The sequence below is a fragment of the Suncus etruscus genome, chromosome 10 (assembly GCF_024139225.1).
Source record: "Suncus etruscus isolate mSunEtr1 chromosome 10, mSunEtr1.pri.cur, whole genome shotgun sequence".
NCBI lineage: Eukaryota > Metazoa > Chordata > Mammalia > Eulipotyphla > Soricidae > Suncus > Suncus etruscus.
In genome coordinates this window covers 36,099,795-36,119,454 of record NC_064857.1, presented here as the reverse complement: position 1 = coordinate 36,119,454, position 19,660 = coordinate 36,099,795, and the positions used below count along the sequence as shown (strand labels likewise).

The window sequence follows — 19,660 nt, the reverse complement described above, 5'->3', positions numbered from 1 at the left end:
GCATGGAGGTGGGGCATTTGCCTTGCATGCAGAAGGACGGTGATTCGAATCCTGGCATCTCATGTCTCCCCTGAGCCTGCAGAAGCGATTTCTGACCATTGAGCCAGGAGTATCCCTGAGGGCTGCTGGGTATGACCCAAAAACAGAAACAAACAAAAAAAAAAAAAGTGCCGGGGTCAAAGAGATAGCAAAGCTATAGGGCGTTTGCCTTGCAAGCAGCCGACCCAGGATGGACAGTGGTTTAAGTGCTGGCATCCCATGTGGTCTGCCGTGCCTGCCAGAAGCTTTTTCTGAGCAGAGCCAGGAGTAACCCTAAGCGCATCAAGGTGTGACCCAAAAACAAACAAACAAACAAATAAATAAATGTCATTTTCTTCTCCACAGTGAACAAATTTTGTGTTTCTCAACTGGGATCACTAGAAGGGCAACTTGCATTTGTGTGACATAGATGCATTTTGTTAAGTTCTGAGGTGGAAGGGGAGAAGCTTTCAAATAATATGGGTACACATTTTCTTTTGGTTTGATGACAGGTAGTGGTCAATGCAATATCAAGATTGACGTTCAGTTATGATCGCAAGACTTACCTCACCAATACCCCCAGTTCATCTGTGTTCAAGCTCTTCGTCACCACAAGCACAAATGGTGTCAATGTAAAAGGTCAGGAATCTCTAAGTCTGAGGGACCCCATGGTCCTTCAGTCACTTACCTCTTGGAATTCATAGTAATCCAAGTTCTGGTTCAAAATTTTACTACCTAATAGTTGAGAGCTATGAAACATCAGAAATTATGACTGAAGGGCCAGATCAATAACACAGCAGTAGGGTGTTTGCCTTGCATGCAGCTGACCTGAGTTCGATTCCTGGCATCCCATAGGATCCCTCTCAAGCCTGCCAGGGGCGACTTTTGAGCACAGAGCCAGGAGTAACCCCTGAGCACTGCTGGGTGTGACCCAAAACTCCTGGCTCTGTGCTCAGAAATCACTTATGGCAGACTCCAGGGACCATATCGGATGTCGGGGATCAAACCCAAGTCAGCCACATGCAAGACAAATGCCCTACCTGCTGTGCTATAGCTCTGGCCCCCCAAAATAGTCGTTTTGTGTATTTCTTTTTTTTTTTTTTTTTTTTGCATTTTGGGCCACACCCGTTTGACGCTCAGGGGTTACTCCAGGCTATGCGCTCAGAAGTCCCTCCTGGCTTGGGGGACCATATGGGACACCGGGGGATCAAACCTCGGTCCGTCCAAGGCTAGCGCAGGCAAGGCAGGCACCTTACCTCTAGCGCCACCGCCCGGCCCCGTTTTGTGTATTTTTAATAGCTAAATGATTTCTCTATCATCTGTCTTTTCTCCCTGTCGATAAAGGAAATCCTCCTATAGTTATTTACATGCGAACTGAGGCAAGGGTGATCATATTTAAATTCTTTCACCTTAATTCCAGCAGAATCAACAGAGCTGGATAAATCAGGGGAAACCTGACCCTTTTATTACTTAATACTAAACTGCTTCTGTCAGTCATTCTTTTTTTACAATTTATATAACAAAATAATTTTTTCTGCTTCTTAGGAACCTGTACCCCAAATCAAACCTCAGCCATTACAACACTACTTCCAGAGACACTCATGCTGTGCCATATACAGTTTAGTAACACTTTGCTAGATATTCCAGCAAGTAAAGTCTTTCACGTCCAGTCTGATTTCAGTATGGAGAAAGGTGGGTTCCACTGAATTAATCTGGTCTCTTTAAATTCGTATTTGTTTTTTGAGTGGTTTGTTGTTGTTGTTGGGGGGGGATTGCTTTTGAGAGCTGGGTCAACCTCAGAAATTCTCAGGGGTTACTCCTGGTTCTGCTGTCAGGAATTACTCTTGGCAGAGTCCAGGAAATCATATGGGGTGGTGGGGATCAAACCTGGGTCAATCATGTGCAAGGTGCCTTACCCACAGTTCTGTCTGACCAGAGTCCTGTATTCAGACTCCTGTACTATTGTCAGTCTCATTTGATTTTTTGTATTGAGGCCACCACCTGATGATGCTCAGGGGTTTCTCCTGCTTCTATGCTTTGGAATGATTGCCTACGGGGATTATTGCCCTGGCCTGTTACTCTCTTCTTGGGTTAAAATTATAGTGTGACTTCATTTGCTATACAGCTATGAAATCTTTCTCAATCTTTTTTCCCAATATATATATTGGTTTTTGGGTCACATCCAGCAGCGCTCAGGGTTACTTCTAGCTTTATACTCAGAAATCGCTCCTGGCAGGCTCAGGGGACCATATGGGATGCCGGTATTTGAACCACAGCCCTTTTGCATGCAAGGCAAATCTCCATGTTATCTCTCCGGGCCCTTTTTTTTTTTACTTATTTTTTATTTATTTATTTTTTGGTTTTTGGGTCACACTTGGGGTTACTCCTGGCTCTGCACTCAGAAATCACTCCTGGCAGGCTCGGGGGACCAAATGGGATGTGGGAATTCGAACTAGGATCAGTCCTGTATTGGCCCTGTGCAAAGCAAATGCCTTACCGCTGTGCTATCGCTCCAGCCCCTACTTTTCTTTTTCAATTCTTTCTTTGTGGTGATGGTAGAAGTTGAGCCACACCTGGTGGTGCTAAGGGGATTTTTCTTGCTCTGTACCCTGGCAGTGCTTGGGGTCTCTTAAGTAGTACAAGAGATTGAACCAGGTCAACAGGATGCAAGCAAGCACCTTAACCCCTCTACTATTTCTCTAGCCCTCAATACATGTTTTTTTGTTTTTTTTTGTTTTTTTTTTTTTGGTTTTTGGTTTTTGGGCCACACCCGTTTGACGCTCAGGGGTTACTCCTGGCTATGTGCTCAGAAATCGCCCCTGGCTTGGGGGGACCATATGGGACGCCGGGGGATCGAACCGCGGTCCTTCCTTGGCTAGCGCTTGCAAGGCAGACACCTTACCTCCAGCGCCACCTACCCGGCCCCCTCAATACATGTTTACTCCTGGTTCTCAGGGACCATTCCAGGTGGTACTCAGGGCACAATATGTGTATTCAAATTTTTGGTTGTGGGTTTTTGGGCCACATGTAGATAGAGAGTGCTCAATGAGCTAGCGCACAGGCTTTGCACATAGGAAGCCTGGTTAAATACCTCACACCACAGTCTCCAGAGCACTTCCAGGAGTGATCTGAAGCTCAGAGCCAGGAGTAGCCCCCAAACACCACCAGGTGTGGCTCAAAAGTACCTTCCCAGGGTCCAGAGCAATAGCATTTACCTTGCAAGCAGCGGATCTGGGACGAACCTGGGCGGGCATGGACCCCCCCCAAAAAAGTACCCTCCTAAAGTATGTGCAAGTGGACAAGAAATACAACCTTTGACAAGCACCGCAATCATAACATGTCACTCAGTGTGACCCCTGGCACGCACATATGTGAATATCACAGCTCAAGTGCAAATGTCAGCACCATGGCTGAAAAGAGTATGAGTACTACAGCCAGGAAATTTTTGACCTACAGGCATCACAGCATCAGCACCAAAGAGGAGGGAAAAAGTATAAATAATAAAAATACACAAACTATTAAAGTGGGGTTGGGTTGTTTTGTTTTGTTTTGGTTTTGGTGCCACACCCAGTGACGCTACACCCATTTGATGCTCAGGACTTACTTCTGGCTAAGCGCTCAGAAATCGCCCCTGGCTTGGAGGGACCATATGGGATGCTAGGGAATTGAACCAGTCCTTCCTTGGCTAGCGCTTGCAAGGCAGACACCTTACCTCTAGCGCCATCTTGCCAGCCCCTCACAAATTATCTTTACTGTGTCATCTATCACAGAATTTAGTTCAGCAGGGAGTTTTTTTGAATCCAGTCTCTCATATAATGAGTGGACACAATGTACAGGTGTGCAACTTCTGTTTCTTGTGAATACACAAAAACACAGCCATGTACAGTGCATCATCTGTACATATATTAACACATCAGATTATTATTCTGAGTGAAAAGAGTCAGAGAGGTGTAGACACAGAATAATCATTTGTGGCATTAAAAATAATAAATGGCAATATGGTAGTAATATCTAGAGAAAATAGGTATGAGTGACAGGAGGACTAGTCCATGATAGGAAGCTTGCCATAAAAAGTGGTGAGGCCCACAAAAAAAAAAAAAAAAAAAAAAAAAAAAAAAAACGGAAAAAAAGAGGCTGGAGAGATAGCATGGAGGTAAGGCGTTTGCCTTTCATGCAAGAGGTCATCGGTTCGAATCCCAGCGTCCCATATGGTCCCCCGTGCCTGCCAGGAGCAATTTCTGAGCATGGAGCCAGGAGTAACCCCTGAGCACTGCCGGGTGTGACCCAAAAACCACAAAAAAAAAAAAAAAAAAAAACGGAAAAAAAAAAAAAGTGGTGAGGGCCGGAGAGATAGCATGGAGATAAGGCGTTTGCCTTTCATGCAGGAGGTCATTGGTTCAAATCCCGGCGCCCCATATGGTCCCCTGTGCCTGCCAGGAGCAATTTCTGAGCCTGGAGCCAGGAATAACCCCTGAGCACTGCTGGGTGTGACCCAAAAACCAAAAAAAAAAAAAGTGGTGAGAAGGGGATTTGATAGAAGTGATAAAACCAGTTCCAAGGCTTGCCTTTCTATTGATTTCTTTCTATATTCCTTTGTCTGGCCTGTATTCTTTCTTAATAATTCCTGGTATGAGTAGCAGATAATGGTATTAAGAGCAGGCTCAGGTAGGCAGAGTGATAATACAGAGGGTAGAGCATTTGCCTTGCACATAGCTAAGCCAGGTTTGATTCTATATGGCCCCCTGAGCACCACCAAAAGTAATTCCTGAGCATTACTGGTATGGCCCCAAAACTTAAAAAACAAACTTTAGGGGCCTTTTCTTTTTGGATCACTCCAGGTTGTTTCAGGCTTCTTCTTTTTCTTTTTTTTTTTTGTTTTTTTGTTTTTGTTGTTTTTGGGCCACACCCAGCAGTGCTCAGGGGTTACTCCTGGCTGGCTGCTCAGAAATAGCTCCTGGCAGGCACAGGGGACCATGTGGGACACCGGGGATTCGAACCAACCACCTTTGGTCCTGGATGGGCTGCTTGCAAGGCAAACGCCGCTGTGCTATCTCTCCGGGCCCTTCTTTTTCTTTTTTTGCTTTTTGGGCCACACCCGGTGATGTTCAGGGGCCACTTCACTCCTGGCTATGCGCTCAGAAATCACTCCTGGCTTGGGGGACCATATGGGAAGCTGGGAGATCAAACCGCAGTCTGTCCTAGGTTAGCGCGTGCAAGGCAAACGCCCAACTGCTTGCACCATGCTCTGCCTCATCGGGCTTATTCTTGACACTAATCAGGAATGATTTACTAGTGGTGATGGGGGACCCTTATGGTACTGGGAATCAAAACCGGGTTGGCAATGTGCAAAGGCCTTTCCCACTGTCTTAGCTCTCTGATCCCTAGTTGATGGGTTCTTTTTGTTATTCTCATCTTTTTTTTGTTGTTGTTGTTATTCTCATCTTTATGGTCACTTGCAAACTAATGTTCAATACTAAAAACTAGTTCACATTTCTGAAATTTGCTTATTACCATTTTTCCTTCCTATACTAATCTTGTAGGTTGAATAGAGCTTCTGAAACTTGCTGTTTTTCTTTTCTTTAGGGGTTTATGTCTGCATAATCAAGGCTCGACCTCAGACAAAAGAGCTGCTCCAGGCCCTCAGTATTTCTGACACCTCAGTCTATGGGTGGGCGACTCTGGTCAGTGAACGTAGTAAGAATGGAATGCAAAGAATCCTCATTCCTTTCATCCCAGCCTTTTATCTCAACCAGTCAGAATTGATTCTTGGCCACAAAAAGGATATTGGGGAGCTAAAAATATTTGGAATGGACAGAGTTCTAGAAAAGCTAGAGGTATGTTGAGGAGTAAACCAAAACACAATTATCAGTTTTTAATTCCCAGACCAAGGTAACTGAAGTTACTCAAGTGACTTGCTTTAAAATTTACCATAAGAGGGCCAGAGAAATAGCATGGAGGTAAGGTGTTTGCCTTTCATGTGTAAGGATGGTAGTTTGAAACCCGGAATCCCATATGGTCCCCCAAGCCTGCCAGGAGCGATTTCTGAGCACAGAGCCAGGAGCAACCCCTGAGCGCTGCCGGGTGTGACCCAAAAACCCAAAAAAAAAAAAAAAAAATTTTTCTTTTTTGGTTTCTTGGGCCACACCCGGCAGCGCTCAGGGATTACTCCTGGCTCTGTGCTCAGAAATCACTCCTGACAGAGTTGGGGACTATATGGGATGCCGGGGATTGAACCTAGATCTGACCTGGGTCGGCCACATGCAAGGCAAACACCTTACTGCTACACTATCACTCCAGCCCAGAAAAATATTTTTTGTATCATACCTGGTGGTGCTTGGGGCAGAGAAATAAATGGGAGAGCCTCCCTCAGCTCAAAAGAAATTACTCTCAGGCAATGCTCAAAGAACTGTGTACCAAGGGTTTAATTCAAATCTTCCATATGCAATGCAGGAGTTTCAACCCTCTTAGCCCTCGATGGCGAACCGATGGCACGAGTGCCAGCGGTGGCACGCGAAGGCCTTGCAGCTGGCACGTGGGAAAGGGTCTGCAATTAAGATATGCGGCTCGGTGGGAGGCAAGTGTGCTGGTGTCTGCTTTGCAGCTCACCTGGCAACAGGGTCGGACTGGCCATTGGGAGGGCCGGGCATTGTGTGGTAGTTTGTGCACTCGGGCTCAAAAAGGTTAGCCATCATTGCCTAAGCCATCTCCTTATAGCACCAAAGAAAATCCTAAAAGAGTGAAGAAAATCTATCAGTGTTCTCAAACTCCATCAAGAACAATCCATGAGCACCTTATGGCCCAATCTCCCTCCCAAAATTATTAGACTTCATCATGTTTTGTTTGGTTGGTTTTTGGGCCAACCTAGTGGCACCCAGGGGCTACTCCTGACTCTGTGCTCAGAAGTCACTCCTGGAAGGCTCGGGGGACCAAATGGAACGCTGGGGATTGATCCTGGGTCTGTCCTGTGTTGGCAGTGTTCAAGGCAAATGCCCTACCACTGTGCTATCACTCCGGCCCCCTAGACTTCATGTTTGAATAATAGTCTGTGGTTTAAATCCTGTGACCAAACATTGTGAGGTTCTATTTTCTCAATCCAGGTCATAGTGCAAGGCCAAACACCTTCCCCACTGTACTCTCTGGCCTTTTTTTTTTTTTTTGGATTTTGGGTCACACCCGGCAGTGCTCAGGGGTTACTCCTGGCTCTATGCTCAGAAATCGCCCCTGGCAGGCACGGGGGACCATATGGGATGCCGGGATTCGAACCACTGTCCTTCTGCATGAAAGGCAAATGACTTACTTCCATGCTATCTCTCCGGCCCCAACTCTCTGGCTTTTTTAAAGCTTAGTCTCACAAGTCATTTTTATTCCTATTCTACAATACACCTTCATGTATTTATGACTTAAGGCAAATAACTGTCAGCTGACTATAGGATCAGTTGTCACTTTGAGTGCAATATGGGACAAGAGGGGCCTGAGCCTACCAGGAACAGTTTCTGAGAACAGAACCAGGAGTAAGAGTTTTTCTTTTTTTTTTTTTTTTTTTTTTTTTTTTTTGGTTTTTGGGCCACACCCTGTGACGCTCAGGGGTTACTCCTGGCTATGCGCTCAGAAGTTGCTCCTGGCTTCTTGGGGGACCATATGGGACGCCGGGGGATCGAACCGCGGTCCGTCCTAGGCTAGCGCAGGCAAGGCAGGCACCTTACCTCCAGCGCCACCGCCCGGCCCCAAGAGTTTTTCTTTTTTGGTTTGCAGGTCACACCCGGCGATGCTCAGGGGTTACTCCTGGCTCTGTGCTGAAATGCTCGTGGCAGGCTTGGGGGACCATATGGGATGCTGGGATTCGAATCACAATCCGTTCTGAATCTGCTGCATGCAAGGCAAATGCCTTACCACTGTGCTCTCTCTCTAGCCCCCAAGAGTAACTTTAGAACTGCCTGGTGTCGCCCTGCCCAAGAAAAAAAAAAAGATTGCAAGGCACTAGAACAACTGATTCTCTTTTCATAGACGTACCATTTTCTCTTTTCTCCCAGGTTTTCTCCAGTTCTCCCAACCTAGTGGTCTCTAGCCACCGGTACTTGTCTCTCATGCCTAACCTGGCTGTCTATACAGTGCGAGTGGTCAACTTCACTTCGATGCAGCAACTACTTGTTCCAGCTTTCATCAATGTTTCCTGTTTACTAACAAGCCAAAATGAGGCTGTGCAAGTGAGAGTGAAGAAAGAAAACCCTGATGCAGGTGAGCCTGGGAGTTACTTGTTTGTTTGAGGACCACACGCTGTGGTGCTCAGGGGTTACTCCTGGCTCTGAGCTCACAAATAGCTCCTGGCAGGCCAGCATGAGGGACCATATGGGATGCCAGGATTCAAACCACCGTCCGTCCTGGTTCGGCAACATGAAGGTAAATGCCCGACATCCATGTTATTGCTTCAGTCCTAGGAACTACTCTTTATTTTTTGTTTCTGAGCCACACTCAGCAGTGCTCAGGCCTTCCTTTTGATTCTACACTCAAAAATCCACTGCAATCTAATATAGTCCCTAGCAAAGTTCGAGGGACTATATTGGGAGTGCTGGGGACAGACCAAGGCAGTTGCCCAAACTACTGTACTCTCTGTCTAGCCCCTGGTAGCTGCCTTTTTACTAGAGCAAATAAGACAGTGTATTACAGGGCCAGAGAGATAGCATGGAGGTAGGGCGTTTGCCTTTCATGCAGGAGGTCATCGGTTCGAATCCCAGCGCCCCATATGGTCCCCCGTGCCTGCCAGGAGCAGTTTCTGAGCCTGGAGCCAGGAATAACCCCTGAGCACTGCCGGGTGTGACCCAAAATCCACAAAAAAAAAAAAAAAAAAAAAAGAAGACAGTGTATTACTCAGAATTCAGAATGAAAAACATTCAAATCCAAGACTGCTCGAAGTGAATACTGGTTTTCCAAACCTGCTTAACTTCAGATTCAGAGAACACAGCGGACATGATGCTGACCTTGTACGAGGCTGACCAGTTTGATCCTCAGCATCATATGGTCTCCCAAGCACTGACAGAAGTGATTCCTGAGCAGAGCCAGGAGCAAGCCCTTGGCACTGCCAAGTATGACCAAAAAATAAACATCCCCAAAAGAGGTCTGAAAACAGTTGTCCATTTAGACCACTTGCATGCAGGATTTGCAAGCAGGATGCCCAGGTTTCACCTGAACTCCACAGGATACAATTGGAGCAACCACCAATAAAAATAAAGTAAGGGGAGGGAGCAGAGTGATAACACAGCGATAGGGCTTTTGCCTTGCAAGTGGCCGATCCAGGAAGGACCTTGGTTCGATCCCCAGTGTCCCAAATGGTCCCCCAAGCCAGGAGCAATTTCTGAGTGCATAGCCAGAAGTAACCCCTGAGCATCACTGGGTGTAGCCCAAAAAAAATAAGGGTTAATACACTTAGGAAGCTGACAGACTCATACTAAATAACTGTTTTTTGGTTTGATTTTGGTCTACATTTAGCAGTGCTCTGGGCTTGCTCAGGGATCACGCCTGATAGGCATGGGGGACCATCTATAATGTGGGAGGAACCTGAGTTGTCCGTGTGCTCCATTTGATGGTAGTCCAAAGTGTCCGAAGGGGCCGGAGATAGTATAGCAAGCAGGTAAAGCATTTGCTTTGCCTGTGGCCAATCTGAGTTTAATCCCTGGTATCCTCTAAAGTCCCCTAAATACTCCCAGGTGTTAATTCCTTTTTTTTTGGGGGGGGGGTGGGTTTTTGGGTCACACGCAGTGGCACTCAAGGGTTCCTCCTAGTTCTGTGGTCAGAAATAGCTCCTATATGGGGACCATATAAGATGCCAGGATTTGAACCACCATATGTCCTGGATCAGCTCACAGTGCTATCTCTCTGGCCCCTAGGTGTGTTAATTCCTGAGTACAGAATCAGAAATAACCAGAGCACCTCATGGTGGGGGCCCCCAAAAGAAAAGCCATTCCCACCTCCTGTTATTTATATCCCCACTCCAAGGTAGTCCTGGCAGGGACAGACCTTATCAAATCCTATGAACTATCTCTCTCCAGCCTTAAGTTGTTTGTGAAGGTTAAGAAAGCCTTTAATTCAGGGGCCGGAAAGATAGCACAGCACAATGGTAGGGCATTTGCCTTGCACGCAGGACATGGTGGTTCGAATTCCAGCATCCAGTATGGTCTCCTGACCCTGCCAGGAGCGATTTGAGCATAGAGCCAAGAGAAACCCCTGAGCGCTGCCAGGTATGACCCAAAAACAACAAAAAATGTTTTTATACTTCTGTATTAAACATTGATATGCAGTCTTGTTTTTAAAAGTTTAAAGGTGCCAGAGCTATAATACAGAAATAGGGCACTTGGCCTTGCATAAACAACCCAGGTTCAATCCATAGCATCCCATAAGGTTTCCAAAGCCTGCCAGGAATGATCCCTGGGTAGACCTCAGTGTGACCCCACACAGACCACAAAAAAATTGGAAATTAGATTGTACATGGTCTATTTGAACTACAAAGAGTTCAACCCCAGCCTGTTCTGAGACAAGTTTTCAAATGAATTCATCTATCTCATCTCAAGGACCAAAGGACAAAAGTCAAAGTATCCATGCCCTAAGGGAAACTTCTTTATTTTCAGTTTCCTCTGAAACCTAGTATTTCTGAGTATAGAACACTATCAACACGATTGTCACCAACAAAATCTAGGTAGAATTTTCTATCAGACCTCAAAATTTTCACTTCAAATTTACAACTATCATCAGACCTGAGATTTTTAGTTACTAAAGCTTTGGGAGGGGAGGTTGGACTGTTTCTGGCTTAGTGCATAGGACTGACCATGGCATTGCCCAGGGGTTATGCAGGTAGAGATAGAACCAGAATCTACTCTGCAAAACACCTAGGGACCAGCAAGGTGGCACAGGGGTCTCAAACTCAATTTACCTGGGGGCCGCAGGAGGCAAAGTCGAGGTGATCCTTGAGTGCAAAGTCAGTAGTAAGCCTTGAACATTGGGGGGTGAGGACACAAAATGTTGTACCTGAGTTTGAGACCCTGTGAGGTAAGGACCGTGGTTCGATCCCCCCAAGCCAGGGGCAATTTCTGAGCGCTTAGCCAGGAGTAACTCCTGAGCATCAGACGGGTGTGGCCCGAAAAACAAAAACAAAAAACAACAGAAAAATAACACCTAACCTGCATTTTCTCCATTCTACAAGGCTTTTCACATTCTCCTGTGATTTTTTTTTTTTTTTGGTTTTTTAGGCCACACCTGGCGGTGCTCAGGGATTACTCCTGGCTATCTGCTCAGAAATAGCTCCTGGCAGGCACGGGACACCGGGATTCAAACCAACCACCTTTGGTCCTGGATCGGCTGCTTGCAAGGCAAACGCCGCTGTGCTATCTCTCCGGGCCCTCTCCTGTGATTTTTTTAATTGTCTTGTTAAATTTCACATAATTTAAGGACACTGAGTGAAAGGGAAAAGGAAAATTAACATTCTGAGATTTACTAAAGGTTCCACCCAAACTCCCATTCCATGAGACAAAAACTGAAGGCTAGAAATAGTTTGGGTGGGTTATCAAGAGATGACTGAAGGGGCCGGAGAGATAGCATGGAGGTAAACCAATAAACTTCGGGGGTGAGGCCTTCTTGTAATCGGGCCAAGGATTTTTTTTCCATTTTTCTCATAAATTTTCTGGGCCCATGCAAACATGGTGATTGCCACTGTCACACCTTTACTATTTATTTATTTATTTATTTATTTTTGGTTTTTGGGCCACACCCTGTGACGCTCAGGGGTTACTCCTGGCTATGCGCTCAGAAGTTGCTCCTGGCTTCTTGGGGGACCATATGGGACGCCGGGGGATCGAACCGCGGTCCGTCCTAGGCTAGCGCAGGCAAGGCAGGCACCTTACCTCCAGCGCCACCGCCCGGCCCTACTATTTATTTTTAACCCTTATCCTTTAAGAAAAAAATTTACTGAACTTAAAAATAACTAGTAGAATGCCTGTCTCGAATACTGGCAGGGGATGGGAAGGGGGAGGGGGGAATGTTACACTGGTAAAGGGGGGGTGTTCTGTTTGTGACTGTAACCCAAAATAAAAATATATTTAAAAAAATAAGGGGCCGGCAAGATGGCATGGAGGTAAGGCGTTTGCCTTCCATGCAGGACAGTGGTTCGAATCCCGGCATCCCATATGGTCCCCAGTGCCTGCCAGGGGCGATTTCTGAGCATAGAGCCAGGAGTAACCCCTGAGCGGTGCCCAGTGTAACCCAAAAACCAAAAGAAAAAAATTAAATTCTTGTTGGGTTTAAGAGAACTTTGTACTAGGATCCCAAGCTCTAGAGTGTAGCCTCAAAACAAAACATTACTGTTTGTAGGCCACACCCAGAAATGCTAGGGGATTCCAAGGCTTCAGTACAAGCTAGACATTAACAAATCGAATTAAGGTGCCTGCCTTGCCTGCGCTAGCCTTGGACAGACCGCGGTTCGATCCCCCGGTGTCCCATTTGGTCCCCCAAGAAGCCAGGAGCAACTTCTGAGCGAGCGCATAGCCAGGAGTAACCCCTGAGCGTCAACGGGTGTGGTCCAAAAACAAAAAAAAACAAAAACAAAAACAAAAAACAAACAAAAAAAAAATCGAATTAAAACAAAATCAATGCCAGGCCAGAGATAATACAACAGGTAGGGAACTTGTACACAGCGCCCACCTTGGCCTGATCCCCAGTATCCCATCTGATCTCCCAGCTCACCAGGAGTGATTCCTGAGCAGAGCCAAGCATAAACCTTGAGCACAGGTGGGTGTTGCCCAAAAGGCAATGCCAAAAACACTATCCATATAAAAACCAAACTTTATTGATCTTGAGAATAAGCCCTAGTTTAAGAAAAACTAGTTTAAAAAAAAAATCCCGGGCCCGGAGAGATAGCACAGCGGCGTTTGCCTTGCAAGCAGCCGATCCAGGACTAAAGGTGGTTGGTTCGAATCCCGGTGTCCCATATGGTCCCCTGTGCCTGCCAGGAGCTATTTCTGAGCAGACAGCCAGGAGTAACCCCTGAGCACCGCCAGGTGTGGCCCAAAAACCAAAAAAAAAAAAAAGTTTTAGATAATCATGCTATAAATTTGATGAAAGCAGCATGACACTTCAGGTTGAAGTGTAGAAAAAAAGTTAACACTTTATTTTAGAACAAATTTTAAATATCCTTTGGTGGGGCCAGAGAGATAGCATAGCATTGGGCATTTTCATTGCAAGCAGCCAATTCAGGATAGAATTTCGCATCCCATATGGCCCCCCCACCCTGCCAAGAGTAACCCAGAGCAAAAACCCAAAAACAAAACAAAAAAAAACACCTTTGGTAAGCTGAAACATTAACAGCTAAAGGGTCAAGAATTAGAATTGTTGGGCCCGGAAAGATAGCACAGCGGCGTTTGACTTGCAAGCAGCCGATCCAGGACCTAAGGTGGTTGGTTCAAATCCCGGGTGTCCCATATGGTCCCCTGTGCCTGCCAGGAGCTATTTCTGAGCAGACAGCCAGGAGTAACCCCTGAGCACCGCCAGGTGTGGCCCAAAAACCAAAACAAAAACAAAAAAAAAAAATTAGAATTGTTTTGATTTAAAAAAAAAAAAGGGCCCGGAGAGTTAGCGGCGTTTGCCTTGCAAGCAGCCGATCCAGGACCAAAGGTGGTTGGTTCAAATCCCGGTGTCCCATATGGTCCCCCCGTGCCTGCCAGGAGCTATTTCTGAGCAGACAGCCAGGAGTAAACCCTGAGCAACGCCGGGTGTGACCCAAAAACCAAAAAAAAAAAAAAAAAAAAAAAAAAGAATTGTTTTGATTTGGAAATAGGAACAAGTCAAAATAACTCATCCCTTACACTGATCAAGAAAAAATATCCTAAAGGGCTGGGACTTGAATGAAAAATATCCTAAAGGGCTGGGACTTGAATGATTCTTCTGTCAGTCATTTTCATAGCCAGGCCACAAGTTTATTTAAATATAACTGTTCTGGAATTAACATTCTTTCATTCTGGCCAACATATAGATCCGTGTGGAGAGTCGGGTGTCCTCCAGCACTTCATAGGCTCTTACCAGGTCCTCCTCTTTACCCTCTTTGCGGTGTTGGCATCAACAGCTTTCATCTTTCTAGGTAAGTTCTTATATTCATATTCATCACGGTAGACTTTTGACTTGGAAACTGCCTCCATTTTATTTCACAAACTAAATGAGGATGAAAATTAGCCATTTATCACATCTAATTTGTGACAATTGAGACTAACTTAGCTGTCCTAGCCATCTAGTTCAACAAACTGGCCTATACACCACCACTCGGCAACCACACACCAGTTATCTACAGCTGCATTTCTTTTAGCCAGAATTAGAAAAACCTCAAAATAGAGTTCATAGCTTTAATCATATATAACTCAAAGCATTACTACTTTCTTTTATAGTGGTACTGATATCTAATGTCAGCATTACTTTTTATCCATCTTATGCTTTGGTAACTTTTCCCTTATTCTCTCTTCAGCATATAATGCTCTCCTAAACAGGATACAAACCGCTCCAGTCGTCTACGTACCATCTCTAGGGCATCCACACAGAGGTAAAGAACCACCTCTACAGACCAGCACAGACCAGGCCAGGAATGGAACTCTTGATAATAGAGCTTGCTTTGCATGTATAAAGCCCCGGGTTCAACCTCCAACACCAAACCCAAGAACCCTTGATTTTATTTTTCCACTTATCTTACCCTTACTTCTAGGTTCTTATACCACACCTCCCCGACCTTTTGTGAACCCACAAACCCCAGGAGCTCAGAACCGATTTCCACATTGGCTATGGAGTACAAGGCACTAAGATCTCTGGGACCAGACTGGCACTTTCCAGCCTAGCAGCCTGCTATAACACCTGTAACATCAGCCTCCAAACAAGCTTTCCAAGAACTTCAAATAAAAGATGCTTAATTGTTTCTACTGAAGTGGTGTGATACTGGTTTTTAAATGGTCAGTTCTTAATTCAAAGAAAAGTGTTGAAAATGTTCCACTTATTGCAGCCCAGGTTATGAAGCACTGAAGATTATATTCACTATGTGGAGATGGATAAATGTCCCAAATGTGGAAGTACTCAATCACTTACTTGCCCCAAATGACACTAGTAGTCCAATCTTCTTGCCCCCGAATACTGGAGGCAGGAACTTCCTAGCAGTAAAATAAGACAATAAACAGCATGTATCCAAAATGTGTTTATTGGGACGGTTTCCCATTCATCTTGATTCAGGGAGTTTAGTGCTGCTTCCGTCTGAAGGAGCACCCTGAAAGAACAAATTTCAGAGATTAACTGACAGCCCCATTTATTTGCTCTATCCCAAACTCAAAGCATTATTATTTTATTTTATAGTGATAGTGCTCTTTTTCCTTTCTTCAGCATTTAATGCTCTCCTAAACAGGATACAGACAGTATCTCCCATTCCCCACAAAGTAAGCTGCAGCTTTGTATTTCTCAACCACTTTATCAATCACAGCCACCCCAGCTGTCACTAAGTACTTTGAAATCAAGTATTAGACTCCTCATAGAGGGAAACGGACTAGTAAACTAATGAACTTCCTAAGAGGGTCTAATAACATCGTTCAAGTTCCCTTTAGTTGTAAAAAAAAAAAAATCAAAACGGTAATGTTTGCTAGCTAGATCATTTACCTTCTGTAAGCCTTGCTTTTCCTCCTGTAGGCTGGCAGAGGACAGTAGAGCAGCCCACACACAAAACTACCGTCTGTGCATGGCTGAAGACGGTGGTGATCTTATAGCATCCTGCAACAAGAAAAAACAAAAACTTGCTGTTTTACAGGCCTGCCTGGGGCATCAGCAAAACACCAGCTGCTGCGTTAAACCGTCGGGGACGCTTTGGGTGGCAGCTGAGATCACTCGCTAAGGCTGAACTAGGCATGACAACGTGCACATGGCTCAGACTACCGCCTCCAGGATGGACTGACTCGGGGTGCCCATTCCTGGGTCCTGGCATTCCCTGTCCCCGAAGCACAGATGCTGGTGTCCAGGGCACGTGTCATCAGGCCTGGAACCCCTCCCTCACCTGGGCATTTGACGTCCATGAAGTAGGAGTTGGGGCTCTGCACCAGCCGCTTCTTCTTGTGCTTCCGCTTCTCCTCCTCCGGAGAGGGGTGAAGGAGATCCTTGGCGAGCTAAGGGGCAAAAAATAAGAAAGCACTCAGATCCCATGGGACATGGGACCAGGGACAAGGCCTAAAACACGGGTTACACTGCGCATGCGCGGCCGGCCGCCATCTTGTTCCCGCTCCACGCCCGGGGCGGCGTGGGGCCTTCTCCGCGGGCTGAGAGACCCCGCGAGGCAAATGGCGGGGGTCAAAGCGACCCCTCACTTCGGGGTGCCCGACGCCGTCGCGACGCGGCATCAACAGGGCCCCGGGACGGGAGTTGTTGCAGAAACGGGGACCCGACACTCACAGGCATCTTCTCAAGGGGGAGGCCGTCACCGCCGGAAAAGAGCGAAAGCGGAAATCCTGCCGCTTATATAGGGGGTTGCTGGCGGAAGTGACGTCAGAACCTCTGGTTCGCCATATTTGGAAGGTCTTTGGCGGGGCGCGTCGTCACCACGGGAACTGCCATTTGCAGAAGGTCTTGTAAATTGCTCTCACTTGCCCTGATCAGGCCTTCAGGAGGTCCTTTGATCTCTGTCAAGGTTATTTTTTAATTTATTTATTTATTTTCTCTGAAAATAATATGAATATATTATATTATGATTATATATTATATTGATTATATTACATTATAATACATATATATGATATATATATATGAATAATATAATAAGATGAAGCAAGACAGGGAAGGACCTCCCCCTCCCCATGGCACTCAGTTCTTTGGGATGTAACAAAAAGTTCTTGGGATATAATAAAACCAAGAAGCAGAACTTGAAGAAGTTATTCTTGTAACTTCCTTTTTTTTTTTTTTTTTTTTTTTTTTTTTTTTGGTTTTTGGGTCACACCCTGCAGCATTCAGAGGTTACTCCTGGCTCTATGCTCAGAAATCGCTCCTGACAGGCTCGGGGGACCATATGGGATGCCGGGATTCTAACCACCGTCCTTCTGCATGAAAGGCAAACGCCCTACTTTTATACTATCTCTCAGGCCCAATTCTTGTAACTTCTTAATTCCAAGCTTAGTGCCCTACACCTTATGAATACTGAAACTTAAGCCTTTGGAAGAGAAGCTCCAGCAGGAACAAAAGAGCAGAAAAGGAATATCAAAGAAGATCATTTACTATCCTTAATTAACCCTTCTCCCAGAGACCCAGACAATCACCTTAACAATAGAACTCTTGTCTAGGTTGAAAGTCCCTCAGTTGGCAGGTTGGGGAAACCCTATAAAAGACAATTTACAACAAAGGAGGTGCTCCTGTGTAATGCCAACCACTGCATATAGTGACTTGATACACATTTTGGGGCCACATCTGGTGGTGCTTAGGGGTTACTCCTGGCTCTGGTCTTAAAAATTATTCTTGGCAGGCTCCGGGGACCATATGGGATGCCTGGAATCAAACCCAGTTTGACTGTATGTAGAGCAAATGCCCTACCCACTGTAGTACCACTTAGGTCCCCCCACATCTCCCCTCTTTAATTGGTTTAAATTTAAATTGATCCAAATTTCGGAGTTTGGTGCTTTTTCTCTAAGGTTCTCTCTACCTTTGAAGAAGTCCACACACTCTCTAGAGAGGGTTTACTTTACTCTGTCTTTGTCTCTATCTCTGTCTCTGTCTCTCTCTCTCTCTGTCTCTCTCTCTCTCTCATTCTCTCTCTCTTTTCCCTCCCCTTTCTCTGGAATTCTAATTGAAATCCTGTTTTTGGGGCCAGAGATAGCATGGAGGTAAGGCGTTTGCCTTTCATGCAGGAGGTCATCGTTTCGAATCCCGGCGTCCCATATGGTCCCCCGTGCTTGCCAGGAGCAATTTCTGAGCCTGGAGCCAGGAATAACCCCTGAGCACTGCCGGGTGTGACCAAAAACCACAAAAATAAAATAAAATCAAATCCTGTTTTTACTTCACTGCCCCTGAAATGCTTTTCCAAGAGAAAGACAAAGGACCGGAAAGGCTTGGGTAAGGTCTGGGACTGACTCTCCTTTCCTACAAAGATCAATTTCTTGCTCCACCCTGAGTCCCATGGCTGCCCAAGATATCAGATGGTGGGCATTAACTCCTACACAAGGGATCAAATGGACAGCAGTCTAGTGTGGCTGGCAATGTGGGACCTTGAGGAGAATTCTTTCCCTGCAAAAGTTTCTGACTCTGCTTTCCCTGTGAAAGTTTCTGCTTTTTGCTAAACTGTTTATTAGCTTCTGTACTCCCTTTGTTAGTTTGTATGTCTATAGGAATGTGGCCTTCAGATAAGAGTTGGAGATGCCAGGAGAACACTGGTCGGGACCAGGTGGCCGGTACATCTCTTGTGGGTGTAGGATGGGAGAGATAGGAAAAAGGGGACATTTAAGTCAATGTCTATGACCATGGAATCAGGCTGTCTGAATTTTAACATTAAGCGGGACGCAATGAAATAGAAGATGTATTCTTTGAAATGTGGCAGGTGCCAATAGGAAAGTAACTGGATGGATCTAGATTGATGCTGTACATCTATATAACCTGAGCGGAATGGTATCTTGGGATCCTTGATGGGAAGCCTGCTGTCAGGTGGAAGTCTTGGACCCTTAGCTAGCTAAGCAAATAAACCATTTCTGCATTTTACATTCTCATATCTTTGTCTGGGCTTACCGACCACTCACTCTCTCTTTTTTTTTTGGGGGGGTGTCACACCCAGCAGCACTCAGGAGTTACTCCTGGCTCTATGCTCAGAAATTGCTCCTGGCAGGCTCGAGGGGACCATATGGGATACCGGGATTCGAACCACCGTCCTTCTGCATGCAAGGCAAATGACCTACCTCCATACTATCTCTCCTGCTCCTCTCTCTCTCTCTCTCTCTCTCTCTCTCTCTCTCTCTCTCTCTCTCTCTCTCTCTCTCTCTCTCTCTCTCTTTCTCTTGAATCCATGCCTAATAGCAAGACTTGAGATCCATGTCATGTAGGGGTTCATCATCTCATATTTTATTGGTTCTACTCCCTGGGTAGTACAAATGAAGAGAGAAAGGAATAGATTCCCTTCTCAAAGCTATGTCCTGTTTCTTTCCCACTTCCAATAAGTCACCAGGGGACACCATCCTCTCACCACTGGCATTAGGGCTACATACAGTGATGCTCCGGGGATACTTCTGACTCTGCATCCAAGAATCACTCCTGGGGAACCATATGGAATGCCAGGGATCAAACCCAGGTTAACCACATGAAAGACAAGTAAGTGTCTTGGGGCCAGAGTGGTGGTGCAAGCCGTAGGGCGTTTGCCTTGCACGCGGTAACCTAGGACGGACAAGTGTCTTACCCATTGTACAATCACTCTGACGTCTTGTTTGCTTTTTTTAATACTCTCCCTGCCCCCACTTCCTTCTGTTGTGATGCTCTAGGTCTGCGGTCCTACCCGGCTGTGGTGCTTACAGGCAGGGGTAAAGGCGGGGGAGGTATCACACCAGATTGTGGCCTTGGCAGATCCAGCCTAAAGGCTCAACAAGGTGGATGTGCAATAATCTTATTTACTGAGTGGGGAGTG

At 45.9% G+C, this 19,660-nt stretch overlaps 2 protein-coding genes across 2 annotated transcripts in view; one reads left to right on the top strand and one right to left on the bottom strand.

Moving 5' to 3' along the window:
• The window catches only part of NUP210L (nucleoporin 210 like), a 124,672-nt gene extending 109,831 nt beyond the window's left edge, over positions 1 to 14,841 (top strand). Inside the window, exons 34-40 of the mRNA XM_049781600.1 lie at positions 531 to 657; positions 1,564 to 1,710; positions 5,602 to 5,852; positions 8,049 to 8,253; positions 14,030 to 14,134; positions 14,513 to 14,587; positions 14,747 to 14,841. Coding sequence (XP_049637557.1) covers positions 531 to 657; positions 1,564 to 1,710; positions 5,602 to 5,852; positions 8,049 to 8,253; positions 14,030 to 14,134; positions 14,513 to 14,587; positions 14,747 to 14,841 — 1,005 coding nt within the window. The remainder of the gene's footprint in view (positions 1 to 530; positions 658 to 1,563; positions 1,711 to 5,601; positions 5,853 to 8,048; positions 8,254 to 14,029; positions 14,135 to 14,512; positions 14,588 to 14,746) is intronic.
• Positions 14,842 to 15,266: 425 nt separating this feature from the next.
• Positions 15,267 to 16,495, bottom strand: RPS27 (ribosomal protein S27). Its single transcript, XM_049781599.1, has 4 exons — positions 16,462 to 16,495; positions 16,070 to 16,178; positions 15,679 to 15,789; positions 15,267 to 15,295 (listed from the first exon to the last, which is right to left on the bottom strand). The coding sequence occupies exons 1-4, from the start codon at positions 16,465 to 16,467 to the stop codon at positions 15,267 to 15,269; spliced, it is 255 nt and encodes an 84-aa protein (XP_049637556.1). The 5' UTR covers positions 16,468 to 16,495.
• Between the last annotated feature and the right edge of the window lie 3,165 nt (positions 16,496 to 19,660).